Genomic DNA, 12,082 nt, shown 5'->3' on the forward strand with positions numbered 1-12,082 from the left:
AACCAGCTCAATTAGACCCTCTACCCTGTTGCAAGGACAGAGAACATTTTGTATCCTGGGTTCTTACCTTGGTGTATTGGAAGAATTGGATCACATGTGGGCTTGGAGAATGAGTGCAGAGTTTTATTGAGTGGAAGTAGCTCTCAGTCAATGGCAGAGTCAGAAGGGAGATGGTTTTCCCTTGGAGTTGGGCCACTCAGCAGCCTGGGGTCTCCTCCAACTGGCCCAGCCAAACTCTGCCTTGTCCCGCCAGTCAATGGCCTGCCACCCTGCCAGTGCCTGTCAGCATGCTCTTCCTCCAGCATGCTCTCAACAACCAGCCACTTGTGTTTTCTTCAGCCAATGTGTTCCTCTCAACCTCCAGCCACTTCTGTCTGCCCTGGGGTCTTGGGGATTTTTATAGGCACAGGATGGAGGCATGGCGGGCCAGGGTGGTCTTGGGAAATGCAACATTTGGGCGCAAAGGCAGAAGTGTCTGTCTTCATTTAGGTCCATGGGGATGGAACCCTAGCCAGGGACTGCACCCTCCTCTACCCAGCACTTCACTTCCCAACTTTTGTATCATTTAAAGGGACCACACTCTTCCCTTCCCAGCACTTTTGGATTATGTTGGAAGTGCTCTTGAGTGCAATATTTACTGACTTCTTATATGTTGAAAAGTTATGAATATTAAATTCTTACCTCACATTTACTTTTATTACATATATAGATACACTTTATTTTCTTCTGGCATAAAGAATGTCTATTAAATTACAATGATAATCTAATTACTTACCTTATAAGCCAAATGATCTTTTTGTCTGGATACATATTTATTTCCTTTTTCTTTAGAGTACAGTAATTTTATAAGCATATGTCTTGGTGTTGACCATTCTGGTTCATATTCTCAGGTACATGGTGTGGTCCTTCATTATGTATTTCCAAGTCTTTTTTATTTTAGCAAAGTTTCTTGAATTGTAGTTGTTAATATTTTTTTCTGATGCCTTCTGTTTTTGTTAGTTTGTTTTGTTTTTTCATGAAGTAGGGTTTTGCTCTGTCATCCAGGCTGGAGTACAGCGACATGATCATGGCTCACTGCAGCCTCAACATCTCGGGCTCAATCAATACTCCCTCTTCAGTCTCCTGGGTGGCTGTGACTAAAGGCATGTGGCACCATGTCTGGCTAATTTTTTTTTAACCAGTCACCCATAGGTGGGTATTTGGGTTACTTGTTACGTTTTTCTGTTAAAAAGAATGTCACAAAGTAAAATTTAGTTATATGTACATAATTTCATACATTTAGATTTGTATAATGAATTATCACAAATGTGATGTTTGGATCAAATTGGAAAGTATAGTTACATTATTAGGTGTTACAATTGTCTTTCCTATGGTTTGACCATTTTGCACTAGTGTATTAGTGCATGAAAGTATTTTTTCCACTATGCTGCCTTTAGAATGAGTTGTCAATCTTTTTTATTTTTACAATTAATTTGGAAAAAGTTACATTTCTCTGAAATATTATGAGCTTATTATACATTATATTAAATTTCTTTTAACATGTTTAAGGGCCATTTGTATTTCCCTTTGCTTTGAATGTGCATTCATAAACCTCATTGATTTCCTATTGCATTGTTGGTGGTATTATTCTCAATATACAGAACATTTATATATTAGGGAACTACCTGTTCTGTAGTACGTGTTCCACACATTTTAAATGTTTTTACATTTGTCTTTTTCTTACTGGTAACTTTGTGTTTGGATGGACTCTTTAACTGAGGAGGTCTACAGACCTGAAGTTCTGGACCCGCAATCTTGGCTCATGTGATAGTGAGCAAAGAATTGCAAACTAACACCAAAATGCAAGCTCAAAGCAAACTTTATTGAAGCACAGTAATACATTCTCAGAGGGAGAGCAGACTAATTTCTGCAAAGTGAAATTAGCCCCTCCTTACAAAACTCAAGGGGCTTTTATGACAGTTTTGTGGAGAGGAGTTGAGGTTTGGGCTATGTCAGAGTGACAGGATGAAGTTATGTGATTGGCAGTTTATGGTTACATAGCTAAAATTAAACTGCATATGTTCTTACCCATAGTTTGTTAAGAAAAACCCACTGGAGGGATAAAATCACATGTAAATTTTATTATAATGATAGTATAATGAGCTTGGGGTGAACTCGAGGACACAGTTCCATGCTACTGGACATGCACCACTTTAGGGGATTTCCACCTGTCCCCTAGTTTCTCCTTCTCCAGGATGTGCTGGCCACAGACTTTACCACAAACTCAATCCCTTAGGGTGGAGTTAGGGCAGTTCTGGGGCTGAGCTTAGGTGGACCATAGGCTGCTGTCTTAGTGACAGAATTTTTGTTCTCTTCTTTTACCCGCTCCTAGCTGCTAATGTCTATCTACCTAACATTTTTAATACATGTTGTGTTAGTCCATTTTCCCACTGCTGTAAAGATACTACATGAGGCTGGGTAATTTATAAAGGAAAGAGGTTTAGTTGACTCACAGTTTCACTTGGCTGGGGAGGCCTTAGGAAACTTACAATTGTGGTGGAAGGCAAAGGGGAAAGAAGCCATGTCTTACATGGTGGCAGGCAAGAGAGAACATGAGAGTGAAGGAGGAACTGCCAAGCACTTATAAAACCATCAGATCTTATGAGAACTCACTCACTGTCATGAGAACAGCATAGGGGAAACCACCCTCATGATCCAATAACCTCCCACCAGGTCTCTCCCTCCACACCTGAGGATTACAATTCAGTAAGAGATTTGGGTGGAGACACAGAGCCCAACCATATCATATGTAGAACTTGCTTACTGTGAGTTTAAGTTTTTAAAATTGTATTGTAAAATCTATCAGTCTTTTTAATAATCATTTCCAGGTTTTAAATAACCATTAAAACAAACTTCTCCTTTGTTATAACAGAGTTTACTCATATTTTTTCAAGTAGTTGCCTGGTTTTCTTTTGGTTTGTTTATTTCTATTGTGATAAAACATACCTAATGTTTATCATTTTAACCACTCATAAATGTTCAATTCAGATACGTTAAATGCATTCACAATGTTTTGCAACCATGACCACTGTCTATATTCAAAACTTTTTTTTTTTTTTTTTTTATCATTCCCAACAAAAGTCTGTGCCCATTAATCAATAACTCCCTTTCCCAACCTCTCCCCAGGCCCTGGTAACCTCTATTTTATGTTGTGTCTGTAAATTTAATCTATTCTGGGTAGCTCAGATAAGTGAAATTATTAAATATTTAACCTTCTGTGTCTAGTTTATTCCACTAGGCATAATGTTTCCAAAATCCATGTTACAGGAAAATAATTTCATTCCTTTGTATGACTGAATATTGCAAATATATACTACTCTATTGCAAATATATACCATTTATGTTTATGCATTCCTCAGCTGATTGACACTTGGATTATTTCCAGCTCTTGGCTTTCGTGGATAATGCTGCAATGGACATTTGAGGGTTTCGAGGAATTTGTCCCTTCGTTCTAGGTTATCTAATTTTTAGGCCTACAGCTGTTTATTTTATTCTCTTATAATCCTTTTCATCTCTGTAAGGCCAGTTACTTATGTCCTCACTCTCTCTTCTGATTTTAGTTATTTGTGTATTTTTGCTTTTTGGATTTGTCGTTCCAACTAAAGGTTTGTCAGTTTTGTTGGTTTTCTTCAGACATCCAACTTTTGGTTTCTCTGATTTTCTCTATTTTTTCTATTCTCTCTTTTTAAAATTCACATCATAATGTCTACTATTTGTTATTTCTGCTAGCTTTGAGCTTAATTTGCTTCCCACACCGCCAGTTCCTTAAGGTGTAAATTTAGGTTGCTGACTTGAGATTTTTCTCTTTCTTTCTTTCTTTTTTTCTTTTCTTTTCTTTTCTTTTCTTTTTTTTTTTTTTTTGGTTGCATTTTCAGCTATAAATTTCCCTCTTAGCACTGCTCTGCTGCAACTCATAAGTTTTGGTGTGTTGTGGTTTTGTTTTCATTCATCTCTTTGTATTCTCTAATTTTCCTTATGATTTTTTTTTTTCTCTGACCTATTGATTGTTTAAAAGCGTGTTGTTTAGTCTGGGTGCAGTGGCTCATGCCTGTAATGCCAGCACTTTGAGAGGCCAAGTGGGAGCATTGCTTGAGGCCAGGAGTTTGCAACCACCTTGGACAACATAGGTATATCCTGTCTGTACAGAAAATTTAAAAATTAATTGGGTGTAGTAGCACACACCTGTAGTCTTAGCTACTCAGGAGGTTGAGGCAGGAGGCTGAGGCAGGAGGATTGCTTGAGCCCAGGAGTTTGAGGCTGCAGTGAGCTATGATTGCACTACAGCACTGCAGGCTGTGCAATAAGGCAAGACCTTGTCTACAAAAATAAAAAATAAATAGAAATAAAATATGTTTAATTTCCACATATTTGTGAATTTTCCTGTGTTCGTTTTGTTATTAATTTCTAACTACACCATTTTGATCATAGAAAAATACTTTTTATGATAAGCTACTATATAAAAAATCTATTAAGACCTGTTATGTGGCCTAATATATAGTCTATCTTAGAGAATATCCCATGTGCACTTGAAATAATGTGTATTTTGTTGTCGTTGGGTGGAGTGTTCTATATATATATATGTGTTAGGTCTAGTCAGTTTATTGTGTAGTTAAAGTTCTCTATTCCTTCATATATCTTCTATCTGGTTGTTTTATTCATTCTTGAAAGTGGTTAGGATTTCGACATATAGATTTTAGGGGTGGGGCATAAACATTCAGTGTATAGCAACATTTAAAAGAAATATTTGTATGTATGTGTCCTGCACATATCATTAAAAGAAGAAGATTCATACCCACTACGTAAGTTCAGTTTGGTGTTACTCATACTATAATTTGCACTTCTTTAGGAGGAGATAAAGATAAATTGATCAACTCTACCTCTTAGGGATCACAAAAAGCAACGTAGAAGGAATTGAACTGAAAATTAAAAGGAAAAATGAATGTTTGACAAGGAGATGGGATCAGAGAAATTGAGTGGTTCATTCTAGGAGGAGAGATGTGACAAGAGCTCTAGAAGCTTTATTGGTTTGTTGTTGTTGTCGTTATACAATCATTTCCGGCAACTGCTGGGGTCAACCTAAAGTATAGGATAAAAGGAGAGACGTTGTGAAGATGGTCGGAAACATACACCGTCCTATTGAGGAATTTGTTGGATTTTCTCTCAGAGGAAATGAAGAAAATACTACTTGCTATAAAAGTGTTTGAGATTGTCTGAACTTCATAGAACTAAGTTGTGGGAAGGGGCATCCAAGACTCCATAGATATTAGTCATAGATTATGATACTGTGTGGTGAAAATTTGTGAAGCTCAAATAAGCACACTGTCCTGAACTGTTTGCATGGTGCTTCAGAACTCCACACACCAAAAGCCACAAAAGGGCAAATCAAACATTATTTCTCTTTCTTCCACAATGCCTCTTTCTGTTCATTTATGTGTGTGTATGTGTGATGTGTGTGAAGGCAGAAGTCTTGCTATCTTTACCTTACCTCTATTCCTCCCTTAGTTTTGGCCATAACTGACCCTTCCTAAAGTTACTTTCCAGATACCATTGCTGTTGGTGGATTTGAGAATTTCCCTTTCCTACTATCTTTAGGCATCAATTAACCAATTAACTAGGCCATCCTTTAATTTATTTTAAATGTTTATTAAGCACTGCTACATGAACAGCTTTGAGCACTTAGGGGTTGCAAGGATAAAAAAATTAGGGTGTCTTCCTTTAATAATCTTATTGTCTACTTAAAAAGGGAGGCACACAAATGAATTAAATTAAAGCTTTATAATTAGGCTAAGATGGTAAGTCCCATTTTGTCCAGGACAGTTCCAACATATGAACATTATTACTATTATTATTATTATTTTTTGTTGTTGTTGTTGTTGAGACAGAGTCTCGCTTTGTCGCCCAGACTGGAGTGCAGTGGCCGGATCTCAGCTCACTGCGAGCTCCGCCTCCCGGGTTCACGCCCTTCTCCTGCCTCAGCCTCCCGAGTAGCTGGGACTACAGGCGCCCGCCACCTCGCCCGGCTAGCTTTTTGTATTTTTTAGTAGAGACGGGGTTTCTCCGTGTTAGCCAGGATGGTCTCGATCTCCTGACCTTGTGATCCGCCCGTCTCGGCCTCCCAAAGTGCTGGGATTACAGGCTTGAGCCACCGCGCCCGGCCATGAACATTATTTTTAATAGTAGTGTCACCTTTACTTTAATAGTGTTCTTCTTTAAATGATAGACTATATTAAGTTATAACTAAGGAATTCAGAGAAGCCTGAAATATAAGTGAATAAAAATAAATGTTTAAATAATTCAATTTTGATAGACTTTGGAGTTAATACTCACGCACTAAAGAGGTCCAATATATACCTTTAATGATATATATGATATATATATATATACTTATAACGTTTACTTATGTCAGTAAAATGATATATATACTTATATCATTAAAAGTATACATTGGACCTCTGATATGAGTGTATTCTATTACTAAAAATTATTTCCCATAAGTATCAATCCTGTACTTACTGTTTACTATGTCCTGACACATCAGAGAGAAAATCTCTAGTACTCCTTGTATCTCTGAAGAATTTTCAGGTGATCAGCTCTAATGTGGACAGGGTCTCTCTCAGGCTGTCAGGTTGCAGCAGGCACAAGTCCAACATTTGCATTTGATGTTCTCTGCCACCCTAGGCTAAATTATTCATGTGAATTTGTCCTAAAGATTTACCACTGAAACACATGAACAAAGTCACTATATGTATTAGTCAGGGTTCTCTAAAGGAATAGAACCAACAGGAGATAGATAGATAGATAGATAGATAGATAGATAGATAGATAGATAGATAGATGATATACACATGTACACACACACGGATATACCTATATAACTATGTATAGATATCTATCATATATTTATATCTCCAAATCTATATATACATCTATATATCTATATACATCTACATATCTATTATCTATTGTATCATAACATGGATAGATACACACACATTTATATATATTTATAATATATAAATGTATATATAATGTATTATATATACATATAATATATAAATATATAACATAAATTTATATATTATATGCACACATTTTATATTTATGATATATAAATTTATATGTTAATAATATATTTATAATATATAAATATGTGCTTGTGTTTATCCGTATATTAGTGTGTATGTATGTGTGTGTATATATTTTATATATATATATATAAAATATATATAAAGTGTAAATTGGCCCACACAATTATTTAGGCAAAGAAGTCCCACAGTATGCTGTGTATAAGATGGAGAACCAGAACCAGGAAAGTTAATGTTCTATAAAACCAGTCTGAGTCTGAAGAACTGAGAACTGGGAGCAGGGAGGTGATGTCTGGTGTGAGTCTCAGAGTCTAAAGGCCTAAGAACTAGGAACTCCGATATCCAAGGGCAGGAGAAGATGGATGTCTGTTGTGCTTTGTTAAGTGAAGAAGAATTTAAGTTAGGTTTGGTGTAGTCCGGTGCAGCATAATGAGGACATTTAGACTGGAATGTCAAAAAGATGAAGTTTATTTACTTGAAGTTTCCAGAAAGAGGAGGGTAAAATGTCTCGCAGAGCCAATGGAAAGCGGGAGGCAGTCAAGGATACTGTCTCTCAACCAGCAGGTGAAAAGCAAGCAAGAGATGGAGGGACCTATGGGTAGAACCCTTTATCGGGGTTCAGGATGACCTAGGTGGGTTTTCCACAACAGAGTTGGATTTAATTTGAAGGAAGCATGAGTTTAACTGTGAGAACTTGGGTTACATGATTGTATTTACCAGAATTAAAGCAGAAGTAAGGCAGCAAATGGGGCCTTATCTATCTAGAAACAAAAACAGAAACTGGGTGGAGACTGTCTCGAAATATGTAGGTCATTTGTGACAAGCCGAGGACAGACCAAGAAGGTGGTGCTGAGGCAGCACTAATATGAATTAGAGTTACAACAATGTCCCAGCCCAAGAAGAGAGTGAATTTACCTTTCCACCACATACTGGTCTGTTCAGGCCATCAGTAGATTGGATTCTACCTACCCACATTGGGGAGGGTGATTTTCTTCATTCACTCTGCCAGTTCAAATGCTAATCTTTTCCAGAAACACTCTCAAAGACATACCCAGAAATTCTTTTTTTACGAGCTATTTACTATTAACGAGCATCCCTTAGCTCAGTCAAATTGACACATAAAGTTCATCATCATACTATGTAATCCTCTAAAAAAACAGATAATTGCGCTGAGCTTCCTGGCTTAGTCTATGGAAAAATTCCAGTTTGATGCTTAACAGAACTCGAACAAGCCCCCTCATCCCTTGTTTTTTAATCCAAAACTTGTTCCACCACAAGAAAGTTTTGTTAACATGGTTAATAATCCATGATAACGGCATTAGCCTGGATTTTGACATAATATCAGCAAACTTAAAAAACAAAAAACAAAACAAAACAAAAACCTGTTTTTAAAACCTGTTGCAACCACCACCCAACCACTAAAATTTGCTTCATGACTTATTCAGTGCTTTCATTTAGGTTCTGATTTAAGTCTCAATAATAAAGTTGTTTTGGGCTGATGATGGTATCACAGGACGAAGAAACACTGTAAGAGCATTAAATTGCATGATAATAATGCATGCACACCCTGATGAATTATGACATCTGTTCCAGTCTGTGTGCTTGCAAAACAAGTTACTAGCGACACTGTAACATTTGAATTGAAAATTAGCTTCATGTTGTTAAGACAATCACATTACCTGAGAGAGTTCCCAAGTCTACATTTGCTCTACTGGTTACTATTCAGTGTTTATGAAAAATTTTAATCTCAGTACTGTGAAGAAGCTGGAAAAAGGGATATTATGATGCTAAAAGCTCTCTGTTTGGGGCTGCTCTGTGTTATTTTTGTCTCTCATTTTTACACACCCATGCCAGACAACATTGAAGAAAGCTGGAAAATAATGGCCTTGGATGCCATCGCTAAAACTTGTACATTTACGGTAAGGTTAACATTTTTTTCTGTTCGATATTGGGATGACTTATTGATGAAAAATGGATGCTTATGAACTCTTTTATTAATAGTATTAATATCACCATTTTGAAAGAACCATTGCTTGAGTAAATTAATTAAATAATATTAAGTAAATAAAACTTCCTACATCTGTGCGAAACAATGAGACAGAATTCTCACTTCTAAGACTTTATGTCTAAATGTGACATGTATACAATAAATTTATTGTGACATGTATAAAATAAATGGCTTTGAGGTTTATTTGAGAATTTGACTTAAATTTGAACTTTCAGGAACAACCTAGTCCCATAATTATCTTTTAGCCGTTCAGATATACGTTATTGATATTTGTAACTCTTTGATATTAATTTAAGGCTCTTACTATTTAATGGCTTTAATAGTCCATCTTCAATTCTAAATTGCTGGTTTTCAGGGACTATCTGACTGGGCATGTGCAGAATTAATTATAAATTCATGCAAAAATAGTTCCTTTAAAAGGAAGAGATAGGATTAGAAACTAATATTTTTGAGTTCTTAAATTGTGTAGGCTTTGTATAATATGTACTTCCATTGATTTCCCAATATCCTGCAATTATTTTTATCTACTTATGGGGTGGGGGAAGAGATTGAGAAGAGCACCTGCAGGTAAAAAGTAACAGCTCCATAATTTGAACTCTAAACTGTCTCATTTTGAAATACATACACTTTCTGCCAAGCCAGATAGCTTCCAGAAAGGGTAACAATAAGAGGCTCAAAGGAGAAGGCAACAGCAGAAGATGATCAGAAAAAAGCGAGCAATCCATGGTCTAAGAAGGAGAGGCTGTCTTTTGATGCTTTGTACAGCAAACAATACATTTGTTTTGTGAAACCACAGTCAGCTCCTTCTGATATCTGCTAATATTTTCCCCTGTAATCACTTCTAGAGGCTTATCTTCTCCATAACTTTTCTCCAATACTCTTACTTCCTGAGTAAGCATATGTGGGTAAGCAAGTGTCAGTTCCACAGAGAAAATGCTATCTTTCCTTCCTTGATTATCTCATTTGTATCACAGACCATTAACTTGTTTAAACCCCACTATAGCCCACTGAAGGACTTATTATTATTACTATCATATAGACAAGGAAATTGAGCTACAGAAAGTAATTTTCTTAATGTCAATCAGCTAATAAGCAGTAGCATAAGATGCTGGTTTAAATGGATGCAAACTTGGCTTTGACATTTACTGGCTACAACTTAGAGTTTCTGCATACTTCCTGGTCATTAAAGTATAGAGGTTAGCACGGTGGCTCACGATTGTAATTTCAGTACTTTGGGAGGCCAAGGCAGGTGGATCACCTGAGGCTAGGAGTTCAAGACCAGCCTGGCCAACATGGGGAAACCCCATCTGTACTAAACATATAAAAATTAGCCAGCTCTGGTGGCGCACGCCTGTAATCCCAGCTACTGGGGAGGCTGAGGCAGGAGAATCACTTGAATCCAGGAGGCGGAGTTTGCAGTGAGCCTAGGTCATGCCACTGCACTCCAGCCTGGATGACAGAGCAAGATCCCATCTCAAAAAAAAAAAAAAATTAAATTAAAATTAAGAAAATAAAGTATAGTGGCTAGATGTTCTCAATTGCCCTGTAAATACCTTAATTTCCTTGGAATAATTATAATAATTAAGATTGTTTACTGTGTTATCAACCATGTAATTTTTAAGATTTTTTTATGAGTAAACTGTCCAGTGACATAACACAAAAGTCCTGGAAAAGCTGGTCAGAAATACCAAAGGCAACTTTTTTCAAGGACCTCAAATATGGAATTTAAGTGTGAGGAAAGTGCACTAATCTTTTTGGCATTGAAAGCCAAAAAATTTGGATTATTACTAGTGTGGTCATATGACAATATTTAAAACTTTGAATTAAATAAAATGAACAATGAAGAAAGAAAACATGACAGCATGCCTACAAAATGGGTTTTTTTCCCTGAAAAAAAAATTACAAATCAAAAATAATTACAGCAGCACAAAAAAAACTACTAGTAAATTAATGGATTTTGAATAGGACAGCTCTCAGCCTAAAATACTAAATATTTGAGATTTTCTTCTTTTTATACACAAGGATTTATTATTATTATTATTATTTTTTGTCTTTTACTTCAAGTTCTGGGATACATGTGCAGAACGTGCAGGTTTGTTACATAGGTATACACGTGCCATCGTGGTTTGCTGCACCTATCAACTTGTCATCTAGGTTTTAAGCCCTGCATACCTTAGGTATTTGTCCTAATGCTCTCACTCCCCTTTTCCCCCACCTCCCTACAAGCCCTGGTGCATGATGTTCCTCTCCCTGTGCTCATGTGTTCTCACTGTTCAACTCCCACTTGTGAGTGAGAACATGCGATGTTTGGTTTTCTGTTCCTGTGTTAGTTTGCTGAGAATGATGGCTTCCAGCTCCATCCGTGTCCCTACAATGGACATGAACTCATTCCTTTTTATGGTTGCATAGTATTTCATGGTGTATATGTGCCACATTTTCTTTATCTGTTCTATCATTGATGGGCATTTGGGTTGGTTCCAAGTCTTTGTTATTGTGAATAGTGGTGCAATAAACATTAAGTGTGCATGTGTCTTTACAGTAGATATATTCATAATCCTTTGGGTATATTCCAAGTAATGGGATTGCTGGGTCAAATGATATTTCTGATTAAAGATCACTGAGGAATCGTCACACTGTATTTCACAATGGTTGAACTAATTTACACTCCCACCAACAGTGTAAAAGTGTTCCTATTTCTCTGCATCCACGCCACCTTCTATTGTCTCCTGACTTTTTAATGATCACTATTCTAACTGGTGTGAGATGATATCTCATTGTGGTTTTGATTTGTATTTCTCTAATGACCAGTGATGATGAGCTCTTTTTTGTGTTTGTTGGCTGCATAAATTTGTTCTTTTGAGAAGTGTCTGTTCATATCCTTTGCCCACTATTTGATGTTTTATTCTTGCAAATTTGTTTAAGTTCCTCATAGATTCTGGCGTTTAGACCT

General features: G+C 36.6%; 1 protein-coding gene across 1 annotated transcript in view; it reads left to right on the plus strand.

Annotated features, from left to right (window-relative positions):
* The first annotated feature begins 8,795 nt into the window (after nucleotides 1-8,795).
* Nucleotides 8,796-12,082, plus strand: part of AADACL2 (arylacetamide deacetylase like 2) — a 30,656-nt gene continuing 27,369 nt past the window's right edge. The window contains exon 1 of the mRNA XM_005546127.3: nucleotides 8,796-9,043. Coding sequence (XP_005546184.1) covers nucleotides 8,906-9,043 — 138 coding nt within the window. The 5' untranslated portion in view covers nucleotides 8,796-8,905. The remainder of the gene's footprint in view (nucleotides 9,044-12,082) is intronic.

Source organism: Macaca fascicularis, chromosome 2 (assembly GCF_037993035.2).
Source record: "Macaca fascicularis isolate 582-1 chromosome 2, T2T-MFA8v1.1".
Lineage (NCBI taxonomy): Eukaryota > Metazoa > Chordata > Mammalia > Primates > Cercopithecidae > Macaca > Macaca fascicularis.